This window comes from Cervus canadensis, chromosome 5 (assembly GCF_019320065.1).
Source record: "Cervus canadensis isolate Bull #8, Minnesota chromosome 5, ASM1932006v1, whole genome shotgun sequence".
NCBI classification, from domain to species: Eukaryota; Metazoa; Chordata; class Mammalia; order Artiodactyla; family Cervidae; genus Cervus; species Cervus canadensis.
In genome coordinates, this window is record NC_057390.1 from 44,296,292 (window position 1) to 44,318,834 (window position 22,543).

A 22,543-nucleotide genomic window follows, 5' to 3' on the forward strand; every position below is an offset into this window, starting at 1 on the left:
GGTCAGCCTCGTGAGCAGCCTCCTTTCTCGGAGGACAGGCTGGAGCCCAAGAGGCCGAGCGCAGCCTCTGCCGTAGGGTCTGCAAAGGGTAAGGCCTCTCTCCAAAACTCTAGCGCAGGGGGCGGCAATCGTTAAAATTGATGCCAGAATTCTCGTTATTCCCTTTTTCGGCCATTTTCATCACAGAACCATTAACTAAGACACTGCTAGCAACTGGACGGCCCCCCGCAGGACTGCCAGCCCCCGGCAGCGCGCAGGGAGGGGAGGCACAAGGCCGCGCGAAGGCTCGTACGCTGACCGGCCAAGATGGCCACTTTCACGTGGATGTGGGCCACCAGGCTCCCGGTCACCCGGGCATCCCCAGGCAGGGCAGCCGGAAAGACCCTCGGGCAGAGCCAGAGGACAAAACCCTCGTCGATTCCCTAGGCCACCGCTGGGGGACGCGACCTTGCGGCCAGACAGCCGGGCCAACGGTCGGGAGGGAGGTGCCATGTCACAGCACAGGGGAGCAGGCCCATTAAGCCCTTGTTTGTCGTCCTCCCCCGTGGCTCACGGAAGAGTACAGTGACCCTGTACTCTTGTCTTTTCCCCCACCTCTTGTTTTTAGTGCTTAAGATGGCGAATATTCGCAGGAGGGGCGCGTTACCCCCGCTCCCTCCCCCTGCCCGGGACAGTGGTTCGGCCCGAGCTCCTCTCTGCGCACCGCCCCTTCCTTCTTCCCGCGTCCCCGCGCGAGTGGCGCATTGGCGCCGGGCGCCGAGGGGCGGGGCTCGGCTCGGGCGCGCGCGGGCCCCGTGTATAAATAGTGGGCCGCGCCGCCCGCCACCTCGTTCGCTCCGCGCCGCCAGCCTGAGCTAAATAGACTGCTGTCTTCTGCTCGCGCACTTCGCAGTCGTCTTGCCGCTCCCTTTTCTTCTCTACGCCACTTTCACTTACCACCACCACCACCATGAACGGGCAGCTCAACGGCTTCCACGACGCGTTCATCGAGGAGGGCACGTTCCTCTTTACCTCCGAGTCCGTGGGGGAAGGCCACCCAGGTGAGGTGACGGGCCCTGGAGCCAAGCGAGGGTCGGGGTGCGGGATCGGACCTGGCTGGTAGGACCCGCTAGCCGCGGTGTCCACGCCAGTGACTCTCCCGGCTGGTGGTGTGAAGAGCGGCGGCCGCGCGCCTTCCTCGTGGCGCCGCCGGTGCTGAGCGCGTGGCCGCCGCTCCCTCCCCCGCTTCTCTTCCTCTCTTCCCATCCGGCCGCGCGCCCCGGCATGCGGAAGATTCCAGAAAACGAGAAGGGCGGGGGCCGCGGCCGCTCGTGCTCCTGCCGAGGAGGGCTCTATTTCCTCCTCTCCGCCCTGCGTGCCGACCCACCTCGAGTGGGTGACCCGCCCCGCGTGCTCGCGTCCGGCCCGCGGGAGCGCGCGCCCCGCATTGCAGCCGCAACCACGTGTCTGCCGCATGTGGCTTCTGGGCGAGGGAGCCGGCCGGTTTGCAGAGCGCGGCCCAGGCCTCGGGGAGTCCGCGCTCCCCATTAATTCCTTGGCTGCGGTGAAGGATGTGACATGCCCTTAGCCGGTATATGGTCTGGCGTCAAGGTGACAGCCTCCAACTAAATATAGCGCTTGTCGGAGGAGCCCTGCCTTATTTGGATCGCGCGTGAAAGGGACAGGAAACATGAATTGAGTACGAGGCGCCATTGCGATGGGGCTGACCGTTAAGCAGGGTTTTACTCCACACGTCCTACGGGCTTTGTCCAGCGGTCCGCCATTACGGGGATCAATTTACACGCGAAGGAGTGAAGCAATACCAAGGGACTTTCGGTCGCAGCCTGAAAACCTCGTATGGTGAAGATCACAATTTTACTAGTCTGATCCAGATCTTTCTTAGGATGACCACAATGACAGATGTCGTCTGATGGCTTAAGGAGCCATTTCTCTCTAGTAAGCCTCCTGTGCCGATGGTGAAACGCCACGAGCAACCTAGTGGTCTACGGGAGGACAGACCCTGAGGTCCTAGTGAGTGATGGTCAGATGTGGTGTGGTGGTTTTGTTTGTATTTTCCCAGTGCTGGGAACATGTGTGTTTGACCCACCTTTTATTAAGTTAAAGCTGCAGGCGTTCGAAAATGTTTGGATTGTTTTGGCCTATGGCATGAGTGCGGTACACGTTTTACTTAAGATTTTTTTGGATGGTTATAGAAAATTTAGGAAAGTAATAATTGGGGAGCTGTATAGATGAGTGGAATATCAAGGATTCAGAATACATTTGGGTATTTTCCAGCCTACTCAGCTTTTGATCCTGGATTACTCAACACAGAATCAAATTGTTGCCGATAATCAAATTGTTATCCCCTTTGTTCGTGAAGTGTCCTTGCTTTCATCATTTAACTCTTTAAGTGACATTTTCTCTCACTTCCCTAATTGGTGTTCCTTAGAGGATCATGGAGAAATTGATAAACAGACCACACTTTGCCTTAGATTTATAATGAGAATTTTAAACTTGGGGGGATAAATGTAAGTATTGTTGTCTTTGAAAATTAACGCGTAAAGATAAATGTTCCTTGTTTTGCTTTTGATTGGAAGAAAGCCACTTTCTGTTTCTACTTTGATTTGAATCTCCGGTATGTGGCTGTTCTGTATAACAATGAAAATTGGTTTTGCCTGGGAACTTTAGTTTTTCAAAATGTTTGAAATAGTGGAAAGACGGGACTGATGTCCTTGTTGTATTAAACATGCTAGGTGTTCCGCTGGCTTACCTGAATTGCTGATCTTGTACAGCTGTAGTAAAAAACCAGGGTGTCAAGTTTGGAAACATGTATCACTGTATCCAGCATTCTTCAGGAAAATGGTTTCTGCACAAGGAATGCTTTACTTAGATGGCAGTTAGGTATGCTGTTGAAAATGGTTAAATTGATAACTTCTATGTTATATAGGTTTTGCCACAATTTGTAGGGGGTGGGGTGCTGTGCTGTGCTGTGCTGTGCTGAGGGCATGTGGGATAGAGCCCTTGCCCCCTCCTGTGGAATAGTGGAGTCCTAACCACAGCATGGAGGGAATCCCTGCCACAGTTTTAGAAGAAAGCATTCACAAAGATCTTAACAGCTATAGTTATAGGGAGGGAGGCATGACATACTTATATTAGTAGTAAATTAAAGAAATTGAGCCAGGAATTTTTTTTTCCCCCCAGATAAGATCTGTGACCAGATCAGTGATGCTGTTCTTGATGCCCACCTTCAGCAGGACCCTGATGCCAAAGTGGCTTGTGGTAGGTTCAGAACACTTCTCATATGATGAAAAAATAGCATGAAAATTAACTTTATAAAGTGATGTTTGAGTGTGAACATCTCTTTTATTAGAAACTGTTGCTAAGACTGGAATGATCCTTCTTGCTGGGGAAATTACGTCCAGAGCTGCTGTTGACTACCAGAAAGTGGTTCGTGAAACCATTAAACACATTGGATATGATGATTCTTCCAAAGGTATGTTTTAATGAGTTAACTTTCTAACCTCATTTTTTCAGATATTTTCTTCAGTCCTCTTTAGCTCTATTTTATTGAGTGTTCCTAGGAATATTTCATTCCACCTGTATACTTTTACTGTACTTTTGTTCTGGCCCTATGCTTTTCTCTAAAAGTACTACATTTAGGTATATTTTATTTCTTTAGCAGCATTTAGAGTTCCAGATAATTGTTGTAAGTTTAAAAATATTGCTATGGCCCTTAAAAAAACACATTGTTTTGTTTATAGGATTTGACTACAAGACGTGTAATGTGTTAGTGGCCTTGGAGCAACAGTCACCAGATATTGCTCAAGGTGTTCATCTTGACCGAAACGAGGAAGACATTGGTGCAGGAGACCAGGTATCTTGGTAGACATCTGTTTGCATCTCTTCTTCTAACAAATTTTGAAGCTTGGATTGATTGCATTGGTGACTTTTCCTTTTATAGGGTTTGATGTTTGGTTATGCCACTGATGAAACTGAGGAATGTATGCCTTTAACCATTGTCTTAGCACACAAGCTCAATGCCAAACTGGCTGAACTACGCCGGAATGGCACTTTGCCTTGGTTACGCCCAGATTCTAAAACTCAAGTAAGTGATGAACATTGTAAACCTACACCCATTAACACTGGCACAGGACATCAGTAAGGTGGTTTGATTAAAGCTAAGAGAAGAATAGCATTTGTTCTCTGTACTGTAATGTAGGGTAGGGAACCAAGAACAAAGCTATTGTTTAGTAGACTGATGTTCTGATGTTTGGCTTTCAAGGTGACTGTGCAGTATATGCAGGATCGAGGTGCTGTGCTTCCCATTAGAGTCCACACAATTGTTATATCTGTTCAGCATGATGAAGAAGTTTGTCTTGATGAGATGAGAGATGCCCTAAAGGAGAAAGTCATCAAAGCTGTCGTACCTGCAAAGTACCTTGATGAGGACACAATCTATCATCTACAGCCAAGTGGCAGATTTGTTATTGGTGGGCCTCAGGTAAGGCCTTACAATTTCAGTTTAATTTGCCTTTTTTTTTTTTTTTTAAATCTGTCATGGTTACTTGGAAAAACCTGGCTACTTTCCACCTTTTTCCTAGGTTTTTTGAAGCCTGCGTGTGAATCTTCTGAGGATGTTTGCCAAGTGATACTGAATAAGCATTTAACAGGCAGGCCTGATCTAGAACCACTGGAAAGGATTGGGCATAAAGTAATTTAAATTCTGTAATTTCAGGGTGATGCTGGTTTGACTGGCCGGAAGATCATTGTGGACACTTATGGTGGTTGGGGAGCTCATGGAGGAGGTGCCTTTTCAGGAAAGGATTATACCAAGGTGGACCGTTCAGCTGCTTATGCTGCTCGTTGGGTGGCAAAATCCCTTGTTAAAGGAGGTCTGTGCAGAAGGGTTCTTGTTCAGGTATATATTTTTCTATTACTGGGTTCACTAAAAGGTGTGTAAGTGGGAGGATGTTTAGCAGTTAACTACTTTGTCTTTTTTTTATACCAGTCTGTTACACAGTGTGTGGGTCTTTTGCTGATTCTTAATGATATTTAAATTCTTTTAGGTCTCTTATGCTATTGGAGTATCTCATCCATTGTCTATCTCCATTTTCCATTATGGCACCTCTCAGAAGAGTGAGAGAGAGCTATTAGAGATTGTGAAGAAGAATTTTGACCTCCGCCCTGGGGTCATTGTCAGGTAAAGATGGTAAAGCCTATTGCTAGTGAAAAACATTGAGGGTGTGGGTGTGTATATATTTGATATATTCAAATCTTGGAAGGTGAAGGTGTGAAGGAAGACTCAAGTGGGGAAACATCTTAATTCCTAGAATGTGTTAATATCTTAGAAAATTGCCTTCAGTAGAGGCTTAAATTATTAGGAAGAATCTAAAATTCTAGTGCTCCATGGCTTAGACTAACCACCCTAGAAAAGTTTTCCACATTTGATACAGACTTGTGCTCCTGTTACCTGAGGGATGTTTACTTAAAAGAATTTTTAGTACAGATAAATGGGATGTACATGGCTGTTACAAAGAAAATAACCTTGGTAGGGTGTGGGCATGGGACCTTGGTAAGTATTCCATGACTTTAGATGAGTTTTTGATACTTGAAATTTCTCCAAATAATGACAAGTTTTCATATTTGTTGAGCCAGGGACGGAAAAACGAGAACTATAGTTACTGATAAGGACTGTGCAAGGAGTTTTGGACACCAGGGAAGTAACAAATACTTTTGCCACAAACTTCTTTCCTAGCATACCCCAGAGAACTGAACTCATTTGCCAGAAGTCTTGAAAATGAGTCTTGCTGATTGTTTTGCTTTACTTTAATTGAATGCTACATATTAAGTTACGGACTTGTATATTCCAGGGATCTGGATCTGAAGAAGCCAATTTATCAGAGGACTGCAGCCTATGGCCACTTTGGTAGGGACAGCTTCCCATGGGAAGTGCCCAAAAAGCTTAAATATTGAAAGTGTTAGCCTTTTTTCCCCAGACTTGTTGGCGTAGGCTACAGAGAAGCCTTCAAGCTCTGCGGGAAAGGGCCCTTCTTCCTAAATTTTCCTGTCCTCTTTCAGCTCCTGATCAGTTGCAGTCACTCTATAGTCAATGACATGAATTTTAGCTTGTGTGGGGGACTGTAAGTTGGGCTTGCTATTCTGTCCCTAGGTGTTTTGTTCACCATTATAATGAATTTAGTGAGCATAGGTGATCCGTGTAACTGCCTAGAAACAAATCAACAGCATTGTAGTAAATAATGCTTTGAAATTGAACCTTTGTGCCCTATCACCCAACCTTCTAAAATCCTAATTGCATTGACTCTCCCACCAAATGCTGAAAATGTCCTTGTAATGTGCACGTAAAGTACTTGTAGTTCCATGATAGCTTCTCGTCTGGCAATGCCACAGCCCTGTCAGCATGAATTTGTAATGTCTTGAGCTCTATTATGAATGTGAAGCCTTCCCTTATCCTCCCTATAACTTGATCCACTTCTAATTATGTAGCTCTTTGTCAGGGAGTGTTCCCTATCCAATCATTCTTGCATGTAACGCAAGTTCCAGTTGGAGCTCTAGCCTGACATAAAAAAAAAAAAAAAAAAAGGCAGTTACCATTAAACCATCTCCCTGGTGCTTATGCTCTTAATCGCCATCTCTTAAACAGCACCAAATCAGAATCTCTCCACTTTCAGCTGTCTTTTGGAGGACGTACGTAATAAGGTTTTTATTTAGTAAACCAATCCTATGCATGGTTTCAGCACTAGCCAAACCACCAATTCCTAGCTCTAGAAAAACAGGCACTTGGCACCCTTGTGATGTCATACAGAGAAGTCACAGGGCAGTACCTGAGGGTCTGTAGGTTGCACACTTTGGTACCAGATAACTTTTTTTTTTTCTTTATAAGAAAGACTGAGTACTCCACACTGCACAAGAACTCCTCCCAGGGTTTTAACTTTGTTTTATTTTCAAAACCAGGTCCAATGAGCTTTCTGGACAGCTGGTGTAGCTACAGAGAAACCAGCTTCCTTCAGAGAGCAGTGCTTTTGGCGGGGAGGAGGAAATCCCTTCATACTTGAACATTTTCTAATTGCTTATTTATTGTATTCTGGGGTATGGCGTAAGTACAGAGAAGCCATCACCTCAGATGGCAGCTTTTAAAAGATTTTTTTTTTCCTCAACACCATGATTCCTTTAACATGTTTCCAGCATTCCCAGGTAGGCCAAGGTGTCCTACAGAAAAACCTTGGGTTAGACCTACAGGGGTTCTGGCTGGTGTTAACAGAAGGGAGGGCAGAGCTGGTGCAGCTGGCCATGGAGAAAGCTGACTTGGCTGGTGTGGTACAGAGAAGCCAGCTTGTTTACATGCTTATTCCATGACTGCTTGCCCTAAGCAGAAAGTGCCTTTCAGGATCTATTTTTGGAGGTTTATTACGTATGTCTGGTTCTCAATTCCAACAGTTTAATGAAGATCTAAATAAAATGCTAGGTTCTACCTTACCTGTGTCCATTATTATTTGTATTCTGGTGGTATGTGGGATGGTTTCCCAACCAGGGATTGAACGTGGACCTCTGCAGTGGAAGCACTGAATCCTGGCCACCAGGGAACTCTTCCCGCCATTCGTAAGTGTTTCAGTATGAGTATGAATTAAACATATTTTAACCCTGAGTAATTGTAATCCTACCCATGGTTTAGGGAAATAACTTCAACCTTGACTATAGGCCTGGCCTTTAAAAGGTTCATAAATTGTATCCCTGACACTAAGAAGAAAGTTGAAGGTTTGTCCAGCACTGCCTGTTTTGGCCAACACAGTGGGCAAAATTCATGTCTTACTACAACAGCCATTTCTGCACTATCAGCAGTGCTTTAAAGGCATAACAACCATTAAAATGAGTATCATGTGAGAAAAGTGATATTTTAAATCTATTTTCAGTGTTTTGAAAATGTAAAAACAATTTGCTGTCTTAAGTTCCCCTTGTATATAAATGGGTTAAAGGCTACAAGTTACGTACTACAGTTTGAAAAGTATTTTTAAACAACTGAGGGACCAGTTTCTCATACAATGGATAAAGTTTAAACAAAACTGCAGTGAGGATGTGTATTCTGAATTTGTTGCAGTTATGCAGACTACTCATCAACCAGCTCTTGAACCATCCTTTCTTGAGCTGCATGGCCCATGTATATACACCAGCAAATATGAAATCAAATGGTTGAAATGCTTTACTGTTGCAAATGAGGCCCAAGCAATGGCTGCTTGTATCTGTTTGCCTGGAGGGCTAAAAGTTTAGAAACATTTGGGAGGAAAGGCAAGCTTAAATCTTGTGTCTGACTTTGTGACCGCATCAATTGCAGCATGCCAGGCCTCCCTGTCCATCACCAACTCCCAGAGTTTACTCAAACTCATGTCCATCAAGTCAGTGATGCCATTTAGCCATCTCATCCTCTGTCATCCCCTTCTGCCCACAATCCCTCCCAGCATCAGGGTCTTTTCCAATGAGTCAACTCTTCTGGCCAAGGTTAAATTTCAGGGAGTATAAACTCTTGACCTGCTGTGAAACTTGAGAACTTAAACTTCATGAAATGAAAAGCTCCAGGATATCAAAAAGCTTTTTAGATGGCCAAGACACTGCTGTCTAACCATGTTGGTCAAATAATGATGGTGAGGATAAAGCATCTGTAGGTTGGTAAAGCAGGACCAGAGAAATAATGGCCTTAAAGTTTGGTTCAGCATTTACTAGGATGATGCCTGGTTACAGCTTGAGAATCAAAAGCATAAAGTGCCAATGAAAGGGAATGTGAAACATGTTTAAGTTGAAAATCATACTTTTCTACAGTTTTAAGGGGGATGACACTGGTCAGGGACAAAAGACCTAAATGCTGGCCTATGGTAGGAAGCAAAGCCTGGCTAAACATTTCAGTATTCAGACCCAGGGTCTCAATACTGAAACCTGGAGAACCCAGATTTTCTCCAGTGAGCAGTTGTTCTTAACAGTATTGGGTACCCACAACATTGTCACTTGGAAAATGAGACAAGTGGTACACTAACAGTTGAGGGAAAGTAACATCCTTGCCTGTATCAAGAAAAATACTTCTGTAAGAGTTCCCTTCCAAAACGAAGAACTACTTTTATTATTTTCACCAAGTAAAAAGGAGGATGGGGCAGCAGTTATGGGGAAGGACACAGTGCCAAGGTGTCTCGTGTCACTGAGGGGATCTGCAGAACTGAAAACCAGTGTTCCCATGCATGGTTCTTAGCAAAGTGCCCTGTGCCACAGCCATCTCTAACCCACAAAATGCCTTGTGTGAATCACAGGAACTTACTGCCAGGCTCCACTTGGATCAGTTGAGTGCACTTAGGCCCAATCTGCACAACTCCCTGGCAGCCCTGCTCTGATCTGTTTCACTGGATTCCAGTATAAAGGCTGAAAGGACAGAGGTAGGAGAGATGAATTCAACAGATCCAAAAAGTAAGAGGTAGAACTGATGGGCCTTGAAATCTTAAGAAATGGAAGGAAAATGGAAGAATCAAAAAAACAGCTGCCATTCGGTAATAAAGAAGCAGGTCTGAGTTGTGGGTGAATGCATCTTGTTTATGACAGTTAAAAACTCTGGGGTAGCTAGGTGGAGCTAGATAAACAGCTCTAGAGCACGGGAAAGAAAGTAAGCAGCGGCATCCCTGGAAACCATGGAGTGGACACAATCATCCCAAGTATGTATGGTGAAAAGGCAGCCACCTAGGAAAGAACCCTGCGATTGGATGGAGTGGAGCATGGGAAAAGAAGACTGGAAACAAATGCGATCCTTTATCAAAGTAACTGGGATTGCCAGCCTGCTGCCGCTGGTCTCTGCCTCCACACAGGATGCCCAATAGGGTTCCCAAACAGGGCCTGTTTTGTTTTTGTTTGTTTCTGTTGCTAATTATGCATTCTCACTTCCTAGCCCAGTACCAGGCCTTTGAATTTTCACAGAATTGAGGATCTTCCTGAATCACATCCAAACCTTATATATCATGACTGTAAACATCCCCTGATTTCATTACATTTGGTTAAATCTCACTTTACATCACCTCCTGCTCATTGAAAACTAGAATAATGCTAAATACTCAGCTTATTTTTTAGATATATACCACTATTAATCATCTAAATTCTGTTATCAGTTTAACTTTCTGCTATTCTATGCTCATAACCCCTAGTAAAAAACTGGCTGTATAAACAATAGGAACAAAAAAAGAATCAAAATTGCAGTGAAGAGAAAATTACCCTGCATCTAAAACCTGATCACCATCCTAATCACACTTTATAACCAGACAAGTTTTAAGCTATGTTATTTCAAAATTACTGTCAGTGATTCTGAAAATTTTAAGAGGCAGGGTGCAGGACCTTAAGACTTGAGGTTAAGAAAAAAAAAAAGACTTGAGGTTCAGACCATCAGTCAGTCTATCCCTTATTAGGTATACGTCTTTGAGAGAATTATACTACCCCTCAGCCTCAGTTTCCCCAACCACAAAATAGGGCTTATGGCTCTTAAGGAATAAGTGTAATAATGCTGGCACAGGGCTTCACACAGTGCCTGTATATGGCAAGCACTTAAGAACAGCAGCTATTATTTTCATGGAACATTAACTCTCTTTTGGCAAGGAGCAAGTCACTTTAAACCTTATTCTTAACCCTTGAAAGACATTTTCACATTGTTTTTTAACCCCACTGCCCAAGCCCCTCAACCTTGGAATTGATAAATCTTATCCTTGCTTTATCTCCTTGTCCCTCTAATCTATCCTCTCTGAATTTATTACAGCCGTGGATATGGAGGAAAAACAAAAAATCTGAAGTAGTTTTTTCACATGTCCACTGCCTAGGTAACGGTCCTGTGACTGGCTGCTGCCACATCTGTACTCCACATCTGGCCTCCCTCAGAACTCTGAGTGGACAGGGTCAGAATCCGGCTCAGGAGGGTTAGAATTTGAAGAATCTGTGTTTACAGGACTCGGCTCTCCCACTGGCTCAAAGGGTCGCAAGTTGGCATAAGTCACCTCTTGGGCCAGCTGCTCCAGGGAAGGGCGGCCTAATGCCAGATTTCGAAGTGAGATACAAGTCATGAGAAAGCTGAAAAAGATGGGAAAAAGCCAGCTGTTCAAACTCCTATTTCAACACAGGCAATCCTGCCAAAGCCCTCAGAGGACACCTGGTCATCTGGCCTCTCACCCACAGATAAGAATCTCCCCCTAGACACCTCCCATCCCAGCTGGAAGGGCACCCCACTCTTTACAGTGTCTGACTGAGGATTCCAGGGTCAGGTAGGAATAACCCACAGGAAATAAGCTGAGTCAGAACAAGACAGCGCCCATCAGACACACCATTTACTCTCCCAATCAATGAGGAAGAGGAGCAAGGAGAGAGGAAAAAGGGAGAAGTTTAGCACTGGACTGTCCTCTCCTGGGAAAGAGTCCCTACTGTTACTCTCATCAGAGAACAGTGACCCAGCCTGCAAACATCTGATGACAAAGACACGTACTATTGGGTAAGGCTTACCTGCGGCGAAAGATATAGAGCTTTCGCAGCAAGAAGCGGACAAGTCGCTCATGGAAAGGAGCATTTCGCCGGCGTTCAATCTCCTGGAGCCTTTGTTGGCGTCTAAGGAAGGTCTGGACCAGTGGTGTTGGCTCAGGGCCGCCTTTGACTTCCCCTTCGAGCAGAGGTTGCAGCTCTGGAGGCAGAGGCCCTGTTTCTGTCCGGAAGAGGGCAAAAAGAGGAATCACTGAGAAAAGAGCATTCTCTCTTCTAGAACTCCTCTTTCCCCAGCTAGATGCTTCAAGTTCATTCTTTAAGTGGGCAGATCTTTGATCATGACCCCGACTTCCTGTAAAGTGGGCTCTCTTAGCCCAAATCTTCAGATACTCACCACTTCCATTTTCCACCTTCTCCTTCAATTCTTGCAGATACGCCAGGTCTTGCTCCAGTGCAACCTCTGTAGTGTTGACGTAGATGTACATATAGCAGGAAGGACTGGACGACACTGTGTACACCTTATGGTACTCACCAGCAGGCAACTGACAAGGGGGAAGAAATGGATCTCTCATCCTCTAGCCTTTCCCTAGCCAGTCTATGGCTTCCCTCCACTTCCCCACCTCCATCTTTTTTCTTGTATTTTGGAATCCAAAGGAACTGACCTCTAGAATCCTGAATGAGGCTATTTATAGCCCCCAGGGCCCTTGCTTTTCAGCCCTACTGCATTGTTGCTATTTAGTTGCTAAGTCCTGTCCAACTCTTTCCTGACCCCATGGACTGTAGCCCATCAGGCTCCTCTGTCCATGGGATTTTTCAGGCAAGAATGCTGGAGTGGATTGCCACTTCCTTCGCCAGGGGATCTTCCTGACCCTAGGATTGAACCTGCATCTCCTGCAATTGGCAGGTGGATTCCTTACCAACTGAGCCACCAGGGAAGCCTCCTACTGCATTACTGTTACATTAAAGCATTTTGTGTTTATACTAAATCAAGTGCACTCATCAAAAGTTTTCTATCATTGTTAATTCAAGCCAAACACCTGCATTTTTTCTCCCTCCTGAAGAGTCTGGTTCTTCTGTTCTGCCACCAGCTCCACGGTCACCTCCCCCTGCAGCAGCTGGATGCTAGTGTTGCCCAGGTCTTCACTCACGAAGTTCTCCAGGTGCAGCCCTGCCAGGGGCAAGAGTTCCCATCCCACCCCAAGGTGGCGTGAACTCACTCCCAGTCAGAACAGAGAAATCACACCTTCACCACCACCTCCACCTCGGGTTTCAAAAACCAGCCTCCCACCAGGAGCAGACCCTCCCAGCGCCATCACACACTGTGTCCCTGGCCTAGGAGGCCAGGAGGGAGACAGCAAGGCCTTTGTGCTTTCTTCCATACCAGGGAAATCTGCAATAAAGACCACTTCGGTGTGGTTGTCCAGGCTGCTCTTGATCTCCTGTAGTTTAGTTCTCCAGGGAGACAGGTCCATCAGCAGTGGCTGCAGCCAAGGTGTACGCCGGAAGGGGGACCAGGCAGCCTGCACGATGTCCACACGAGGGTCAAAAATCCTTGGGGAAGGAAATCATGTTCTATGGAGGCCATAGCCACCAAAATACTGGAATTTCCAGTTCTGTTCATCACTGTTCCCAGATAGGACAAACAGGGTTTTCCAGAAAGAAGAAACAGCCTACGTCAGCATGTTACTGCCAGCTGGGGACAGAGAGACAGAAGATGGGAAAGAGATTCTGGAGCACTGGGAAGAATGCGGGTTAGTGGCCGCCTGAGGAGAGTTAACAGCTTCTAAGAGAATGAGTTCCCTTTTCTTCGGGATGACAGTGCCCTCTGCTGGATGCAATCAGCTATGCCCACAACCAGGTCAACAGGGACATGCACCAGAGGACAGCCTTGCAAGCAAGACAACACTGAGGAGCACAGGCTAGTCATCTTGGCCAAAAAAAAACTGGACTTCACGTTCTCCCCCTTCTCTGCTCCCCTTGCCCACCTCTGCTGGAAGCGGTCATTGATGGAGACCCAAATATCAAAGTAGATCTGGGGCTCAGTGACATTGTACTTGGGCAGCAGGCGGCTCAGGCAAGTGGCATATTGCTTCAGCATGTCTGCATGGTCCTTCCAACGCCGGCTCTGTGTGAATACCTGCCCCAAACCCCCACATTAGTCCCACCTCGTTGTTATTGAGCTCCGAGACAGGTCATGCAGTGCCGAAGGCACAAAAAGATCCCTGCCTGCTGCCAGTTTTGACAGGGAAGAAAAAAAAAAATGAGAAGCAAAAAACTTCGTGGAAGAATTTTTCTCATCGCTGGGCTAGTGGTACTCACCTTTCCTAAGTCTCATCTCAATTGAGGGATGTGAATGACACTGCCCATTTCAACCCCCACAAAAGAAGGTTCCACCTGGCTCCAGAGAAAGGGCAAAGTGGACCCACAGAGACCAGAGCCCAAAGCTCAAGGGGGCCTCTGAAGGCCAGGAAGTTAGTGGCATCTCACCCCAGGGTTGAGGTAGCCCAGCTCGCCGGTGCGGCCATCACGGTAGGTGATCTTCACGTGCTGGTGGGAGCGGGAATGCACCATCATGTCCCAGGAGTAGCCGTATAGCCCGTTGGTCCAGTTGTTGTACCCCTGAGGAAGCAGGGTGGTGGGAGTCAGCTCCAAGCGCCTCACGCTAACGCTGTCCTCTGCCCAGAGAGGCCCCCATATCTGCCCGCTTCTCTCCTGAGCACTGTCCCCTCTGCCACTATCCAAGCGGACCCCCAGCCCGCACACACCTGGGTGAGGAAGTGGGAATAGGGCAAGAAGAGCTGCTCCAGGAGGTAGAGCAGGGTGAAGGCAGTGCTCAGCTGGTGGCGCAGCCCTGGCTTCTGACTGCCTTTGGCTCGGCTCCTCTTATACAGGCAGGAAGTGCTGGGCTGTGGGGCGGTCTTGAGGGGCAGCAGCTCTTGCAGCTTTTTCGGGCAGTGAGCTACCAGCTTCCGAGGCCACTCAGGAGAGCAGAAGAGAGGGCTGCTGGCCAGCATGACATAGGGGAACATGCCTAGAACAGCGGGGAGGAAACCAGCACTTCAGGAGTTTGACTGGAAAACGTGGCTCATCCCCTCCACACACCCCCCTTCCCCTAGGCAGCCTCTCCCAGGTATTCCACTTATGATGAAAGAAGTCCTCAACTGGAGCCTATTACTTCCCACAGAAACTTATTACAAAACATACTAGCTGAGCCCAAAAGCCCTTGGCCGCCTTCTCATCTGTTTCCATCTCTCAGAGATTACATCAGGCTCAGCTTAGCTCCTGTTCCTGTCACCATCTCCCCCTGCCACACGGGCCGCTGGTTCGTCCCTCCCCTGCACACCTGTGGCTTCCTGTTTCCCACCAGATTATAGGAGCTGACCAATGCTGAAAAGCTGGGAATTCATGCAGTGGAAGTAGGACACGAAGACGAAGCCGATGGGTCTTGAGGCATCAAAGAAGAGCAGGAAACCGGCTGAGAGGTCGAGCAGCAATCCGCACCAGTGCACCACCAGTAGACTCGTCATCTCCTCGGACAACACAAGTCTGCAGACAGCAGGGTCAAAGCTCAGGCACTAGCATGCATGGAATACTCACAGTTGAGGCACCTCTGCTACCTTCTCCATGCTGCATGATCCACCCTGGCAGGTGGGTAGAGAACTCCACAGAAAGACATCCTCTGGGAGGGTTTTCCAACCCCTTTTCATTTCCACATAATTTAAGAGTGTTAGTCGCTCAGTTGTGTCCAACTCTTTACGACCCTAGGGATTATAGCCCACCACGCTACTCTGTCCATGGAATTTTCCAACCCAGGTATTGAATCCAGGTCTCAGTGTTGCAGGCTGGTTCTTTACCATCTGAGCCACCAGGGAATCTCACATACTTCAGGTGTTCAATTTCTTTCAACATGCCCTAAGTAATAAGCAAGGGCAGAGCTCCCAGAGCAAAATTTTTTTTTTTTTTCCAGAGCAAAATTTGAATGAGCAGTGTGTGTGTTATGCAGGGCAGGCTCTTCCTGGAGGTATACCTTCTGGAGGTATACTTTAAAAGGGGAATGCTTGGCTGATATAATGATGTCAAACTTCCAGAACTGGGAGGTGTCAGGGCAGAAGGAAGAGTACAAAGTAAGACAAGAAGGGGGTTCCCTGGTGGTCCGGTGGTTAAGAATCTGCCTGCCAATGCAGGGGACATGCGTTCGATCCCTGGTCTGGGAAGATTCCACAGCCATGGAGGAACTAAACCCACTCGCTATGATGGTGAGCCCACATACCTGTGCTGTGAGCCCACACACCTGGAGCCCATGCTCTGCAACTAGAGCAGTCACAGTAATGAGGAGCCCACACACCACAGCGAGACAGCAGCCCCTACTTGCCACAACTAGAGAAAGTCTATAGCAACAAGGACCCGCACAGCCAAAAGTAAGAGTAAAAAAAGGAAGGCAAAAGGAAGAAGAGATGGGAGGAAGAGAGAAGTCAGAGAGAAGCAGCTCTGCTTTGGGAAGAGTTATTAACAATGGTTTTGTTGGGGAAGGGGAGCTGACTGTCCATCTTCTTGGCACGCCAGTTGAGGAATCTGGGCAAGAGGCTGGGGCAGCCACCCAAGGACAGAGGGCCCACCACAGCGACTGCTGGGGCACTGACTCACTCTCCAAGTCACCTAGCGCTGGCACTTCCCTTTCCTTTATTTCTCTTCCCTTCGCTTCGGCCCATGCTGTAAGTCTCCCAGGGGCAGCTAAGCCTAGATCTTTTGACATCATCAACTCTGCCTTCTGCTGAAGAGGGAGATGAGCGGACAGAGTGAAGCATGAAGCAAATTTAGGCAAAGTGGGAGCAGCAGCTATGACCGGAGACCTGAAGGAGGTGAGCCCCCCAACCCTGCACCTGGCCACTCCAGGCCTCTGCCCTGCTGCTCACTTGAAAGGGCTGAAGAGCCAGTGCCGAGACAGGTATTCCATAGAGTAGCCTTCCACCCAGTCTGCGTCCAGCTTCTTTATGCCCGCAATGAAGTACACGATGAAGATCTGCAAACACGATATGCAAAACGAATATTCAAACGAAGTCAGAACCTCATCCTCCGCAGACAGTCACAAATCAGTTCTGACCTCAGTCCAGGGCCTGAGAGACGAGATCCACTCTATTCATTCATCTCAGACGTTCACTCACCTAACATCCTACAGATGTCAGGCACAGTATTAGGCAAAGTCAGGACGGAAAAGTCGGGCTTCCCTGGTGGCTCAGATGGTAAAGAATCTGACTACAGTGCAGGAAACCTGGGTTCCATCTCTGAATTGGGAAGATCCCCTGGAGAAAGGAGTAGCAACCCACTCCAGTATTCCTGCCTGGAGAATTCCATGGACAGAGGAGCCTGGCAGACCACAGACCATGCGGTCGCAAAGAGTCGGACAGGACTGAGCAACTAACACTTTCACTTTACTTTCACTTTTGAAGGAAAAGTCATGAAGGAAAAAGGAAAGTCATGAAGCACAGAGGTTACTCTTTCCACATGAAGATTCTAATCTAGTGGGAATAAAGCTCTATTCTTTCTTTGTATGACAAGGTGAGAGACCCCAGAGATTAGGAAGTAGATTAGATTAGAAAGCAGGGAGAAGCCAGTCCAGCTTTCCAGCAAAAAGGGAAAAAGAGGGATGTCCCTGGTGGTCCAGTAGATGAGCGTCTACCTACCAATGCGAGGGACAGGGCTTCAATGCCTGATGTAGGAAGATCCTACCTGCTGAGGGGCAAGTAAGCCCACGCACCACACAACTAATGAGGCCACGCTTTAGAGCCCACAAAGCTCTCTTGCCCAGAGCCCATGCTCTGCAATCAGAGACGCCACCACTCTGAGAAATTGGGGCACAGCACTGAAGAGTAGCCCCTGCTCTCCACAACTAGAGAGACTCGTATGCAGCAATGAATACCCAGCATAGCCAAAAAGAAAATAAATACGTAAAAAATTGTTTAAATAGTTGAGTTTCAAAAAGGAAGAGGGGAGGAGGAGAAGATTCAGGGAGGCCAAGCAGAGTGAAGTCTGGCAGTGGGCAGCCATGCTGCCACTGGCTGTGAAGAACACCCCCTCTCTCCTGAGATCTGGTACCTGGCCACGCAACACAGCATAGTTCCAAAGGGGCACGTGGGCATTCCGCTTCCGGGCACTCAGCAGGCCATCCACAGACCTGCAATGAGAGGGAGAAGGGTGGAGGACAGGTTCTTAGTCCAGTCCCATTTCTCCCTTGCTTTTTAAATGTCATCATCTCTCTATTCCAGGATATCTCTGTAATGATGTCTCTACTCTAAGAGGTCTCCCACATTTTCTCAGTTCTCTGGGCTATTCTGATGCCCTTTCGAATTATTTGAGCACCCTGTAACGATTATTTCAAGTCATAACAGAAACTACTAGTTGTAACTACTAGTGAGTTATAACAACAACAACAAAAAATTCAGTGTTTAACATCTGTTAGTTAGCAAATTAGTCTCTCCTCATAAAACAAACCAGGAAAAAAACTACAATGCTAGCCCCAGAAGAAAGGGGCTGTAGATCCTCCATTCCCCACCCCATGGCCACAGGGCAGCTGGCAGGAAGACTAGTATACATTGACCTCCTGTTACCTGCATGAGGGAAGGTGTACTTCCCCCTGCTCCTCCTGCCACCCCATCCACTGCATGGGAGAAGGGCATACTGAATCACTGATACGCAAAAAGAAAAAAGATTACAGTGCTAAAACATGACTAAACTTGAAAAAGAAGGAATTTCAGGGAATGTTTGAAAAGCTGGTGTATGAAAATATACACAGTGCATTTAAAGCAAAGTTTCAATTTTCAAGACAAACTGACATTTCACAGACCTGGATGCTAGGATCTAGGGCCAGAGAGTATCTGTTAACAGCTTACCTAGGCTGAGAACTGACAAAACCAGGCTACTAAGATTAGATGTATTCTGGGGAGGCAGAAGCAAAGCAGGTTTTCAAGAAGACACAGAATGAGCAGAGAAGCCAGGAAAGGGGCAGGTTATTATACTGGTGCTCAAGAGCACTGGAGTCTACCATTAGGGAGACCTGGAGTCTCATTTATGCCTCTTAACTGCTTGGTGACCTTAGGCAAATCCTTTATTTCTCTAAGCCTTAATTTCTTCATTTATAAAATGGGAATAGCATGATGGACCTCATGGGGTTATAACATGGAAAAAGCAAAAGTGTTTAGCGTAGTGCTTGGCATGTGTAAAGTCTTCAGTGAATGATCAGTATTTTTTCAAATTGTGCAAAAATCACAAAAATGAGACTTTCTGGGGTATTCTGTCAGAGAGTGTTAGTCACGCAGTCATGTCCAACTCTTTGTGATCCCATGGATTGTAGCCCATTAGGCTTCTCTGTCTATGGAATTCTCCAGGCAGGAATACCAGTCATTCCCTTTTCCAGGGGATCTTCCTGATCCAGGGATCAAACCTCGGTCTCCTGCACTGCAGACGGATTCTTTACCATCTGAGCCACCAGGAAAGCTCAAGTGCCTCTCAATTCCTTATGATGAGAGCTGGCCACTCTAAATGAATGTAAAGGTTTACAAAAAGGGGATATCTGCATAGATGTACTGACAATTGACATGTAATCAATGACTGATAAATCACTAACGAATCCAGTGTTTGAGTTTTTCTTCCCATGCCCATGTTATTGACAGTTCATACTTGCTTTTTACTTAGTAATAGAAGGATTCCTTAAAGATCATCAGCTCTGCCACCCTGTCTCCAAATCCCTTTTTCACCTCCCCTGAAAGATGGTCACATAAGCCAGAGGTGGGGGAGGGTTACCTCCTCCAGGGACAGCACTGCTGGGCAGCCCTGGTGGGCCCTCTCCTTCTGACATGCTTCTGCCCCACAGCAATGTCTACTCTTGGCTCTAATTCTGTCCCTCACAGAAAAAGTCTGCTCCCTCTTCCACATGACCACCCTCGAAGTATTTGAAAACAGCTATGTCTGGCTTTAGTCTTCTCTTCTTCTAAGAGGATTACAGGAAGTGGACAGATCAAGGCACCTGGGGAGATAGGGAAAGAGTGAAGGGGTGGGAATGGAGCCATTCTGCTTGTGGTCACCCTCAGAGCTCCCACCTTGCTGACCCTTGCCCCTCCCGAGTCCATCCAAGTTACCTTTACTTGTATACAAGTTACCTTTACTCTGCAAAGCATGGTTGAAGATATGCTTGCTGGGACAAGAGCTAGGACCTTACTGGGCCCCTACCTCTGGGGACCATCCTGACGCAGCCAACCCCTCCCTTGTGCCCCCTAGACTCATACCAGTAGTGGTGTGCGTCCACAAATGTCAGCTGAAAGGCCAACAGGCCATACAGATAGGAGTGGTTGTTCCACGACGTCTTGTCCAGGAGAAACACATACCAGTATGGCAGCAGGAATAACACACAGCTTATCCGGTAGCACAGGCCCAGCATCATGCCCAGTGCCCCTGGGATTGGTAGAGGAGAGATTAAAAGGTCAAAGGGTCGCCACAGGCCCAGCTCCCCTGGGACAGGCTATGAGTGGGGTTAAGAAAATCATCAGATGTTTTATAGTCAGATAAAAATAAATTTCAACTAAATTTTATTTCAATATTTTAAAAAGAGTTAAGGGGTCACAGCTCAGATGACACACAGGTCAGCAGGATGAAATTATAAGTTCTAGAAGAAGTGAAATAAGAAAACCTAGAGAATTCCCTGGCGGTCCAGCGGTTAGGACTTAGTGTTTTCACTGCCAAGGGCCTAAGTTCGATCCCCAGTCAGGGAACTAAGATCTTGCAAACCCTGTGGCACAGCCAAAAATAAAAATGAAACCCAAGACCCTGGTCAATCACCAGCATACTTCAGATTTCTGGGTTTTAGGTAGTCCAGTCAATACACCCATCTCTCCTGCAGTTTCTCTCACCCAGAAACATGACGGTGTAGACCAGATACATCCAGTCAAGTGGCAGTGGCTGCAGGGTGTCCAGCAAGGGGAAGCGACACACCTCCAGGCCATCCAGGTATCTTCGGTCCAGGGAGCTGAGACCCCGCTCCTGGGGAATGTCCAGCACCATCATCAGCCCTGAGAAGGCAGAGGGGGAGGGTGCCGATAGGCCTCAGCAAAGGTAACCATGGAACATACTAGAATACAGTTGAGCACACCCAGCTCCAGAAAGAATTCATTCAACAATAACCATGCTTGCTAAGTCGCTTCAGTCGTGTCTGACTCTTTTTAATCCCATGGACTGGAGCCCACCAGGCTCCTCTGTCCATGGGATTCTCCAGCCAAGAATACTGGAGTGGGTTGTCATTTCTTCCTCCAGGGGATCTCCTGACCCAGGGGTTGAACCCGCATCTCCTGCATTGACAGGCAGGTTCTTTACCACTCGCGCCACCTGGGAATTGGTTGAGTGCCTACTCTGTGCTAGGCATTATGCCAGTTGTGGGATGTCAGCCACTGTACCTCCCTGAGCCAATTCCCCATTTGTGAGTAGGGGCTCATAATATTTTGCAGGGTCTCAGAGAAGATTAAATGAAAGAAGCGTACAAAATGCTCGAAGCTATTCAGGTTTTGATAGTCATGTTTGTAAAGGTCTGTCCTACTGGCTACACAAAGTGCTCTGGGGTGATGCGCCCTCAGCCTCTTTTTCTTTTCTGGCACAGCAGTATCTGGCCAGCACACTGGGGTAAACAGAAGGGCTACTCAGGTCAGGCAGCCAGCTCCAAATTAATGCAGGATTTCTCAAACCCAGGACAATTCAGTTTGGCCTGGTTAATTATTTGCTGGAGGTCTACCCTGTGGTTCATAGGTCATTCAGTAGCATCCCTGATTTCTGTGTAGATGCTAATAACCACCTCTTCCCCTCCCCCCACACCTAGCTGTGACAAATACAAATGTCTTCAGACAATGCCAAATGTCCCCTGGACAGCAAAATCGCCTCCAGTTGAGAACCACTGTGTTAAGGAGAGTAATATCTCGGCGTGTCTGTAACCCATTCCAAACCTACATGCTGTGGCCTATGAGTTAGAAAGGTCTGGATTAGGGAGTCACAGCCTAAATGGCTGCTCTGTCACCCTAGCCATTTCTCTGAAGTCTAGTCCTTAGCATAGTTACTGGAAAACTTCATTCTAGTCCTTAGCATAGTTACTGGAAAACTTCATTCCACAAATAAAATGGGTTTCTGTTCCTCTGTCTCTGTATTTCCTGTAGCCTCGGATCAAAGCACTTCTGATCTCCAAGTCCTAATCAGAGGAGACAAAACTGGGTTACAAAGAGTTCTTCCAGGATATTAGTCACTTCAGCTCTTAGAAAAAGGAAGGTTAGCCCACTAAGCAAGTAAGTATCCAAGAAACAGACAAGGGACCATTGTCATTCTCTCACCCCCAACCACGCTGGCACCTCCCAGACACTGGACTTACCGAAGAGAAAACGGAAGACTGCTAGGCTTGCAGGATCCGTGGGTCTATTCAGCAGGGTCACCAACCTCTCCCAGCTGGACACATCTGTCCACTCAAAACCCAACAGTTTCCCCATTCGGCTGCCCTGACGGGGCCCTGAATTCTGTGCAGCCTTGTCTTTCTTTACTTTGTCTGCAACCAATAAATGGAGAAAGTTGCACGTGCACGTGTGGGAATGGAGATGTTTTAAAACAGACTCCTCAAATCAGAAAAATCTCCGTCTAGGGCTTCTGCAGCCCCTCCTCCAGGATCCCCCAATGCCCCAGAACCTTTCTCAGACTGCAGCCCCTAATGGCAAAGCGCCTTGAATGTCATCACCCACCCCGAAACCGAAGACTGCAATCTCTCTCTACAAGACCCTTCCCACCCGAGGCTCCCTTCCCCAGCCAGGTCCCGCAGGGCATCCCGCTCCAACCCCTCTGAAAGCCGCGCCCCTCTCTATCAGCCAAAAGGCAGGGCTCTGAGCCTACCTGAGCCCCGCGGGGCCCGCGCGGGTCGAGCAGAGACCGCCATGGCCTCGGGAAGGTAGATGTGCCACAGGAACAACCTCCGAGCCCGGGGGCGTCTCCAGGGGCGGCTCCCCTAAGCCCCGCCTCCCCGACACATCAGCACGCGCGAGGCCGGCCGGAA

At 47.4% G+C, this 22,543-nt stretch overlaps 2 protein-coding genes across 3 annotated transcripts; one reads left to right on the plus strand and one right to left on the minus strand.

Annotated features, from left to right (window-relative positions):
* The first annotated feature begins 817 nt into the window (after window positions 1-817).
* Window positions 818-7,473, plus strand: MAT2A (methionine adenosyltransferase 2A). The gene is made up of 9 exons (XM_043468715.1): window positions 818-1,040; window positions 3,181-3,258; window positions 3,350-3,472; window positions 3,741-3,853; window positions 3,941-4,084; window positions 4,262-4,480; window positions 4,715-4,897; window positions 5,046-5,179; window positions 5,850-7,473. The coding sequence occupies exons 1-9, from the start codon at window positions 950-952 to the stop codon at window positions 5,950-5,952; spliced, it is 1,188 nt and encodes a 395-aa protein (XP_043324650.1). The 5' UTR covers window positions 818-949; the 3' UTR covers window positions 5,953-7,473.
* On the minus strand, window positions 6,481-22,543 carry GGCX (gamma-glutamyl carboxylase). 2 transcript variants are annotated; one of them, XM_043468714.1, is made up of 15 exons: window positions 22,384-22,543; window positions 21,875-22,045; window positions 20,379-20,537; window positions 19,758-19,923; window positions 17,572-17,650; window positions 16,392-16,498; window positions 14,861-15,024; window positions 14,244-14,509; window positions 13,966-14,097; window positions 13,464-13,615; window positions 12,860-13,029; window positions 12,516-12,646; window positions 11,873-12,020; window positions 11,503-11,698; window positions 6,481-11,076 (listed from the first exon to the last, which is right to left on the minus strand). In XM_043468714.1, exons 1-15 carry the CDS (start codon window positions 22,424-22,426, stop codon window positions 10,884-10,886), a joined length of 2,277 nt encoding a protein of 758 aa, XP_043324649.1. In that variant the 5' UTR covers window positions 22,427-22,543; the 3' UTR covers window positions 6,481-10,883. The 2 variants fall into 2 exon arrangements, with proteins under 2 accessions (XP_043324649.1, XP_043324648.1); XM_043468713.1 differs by having other exon boundaries at window positions 12,516-12,694.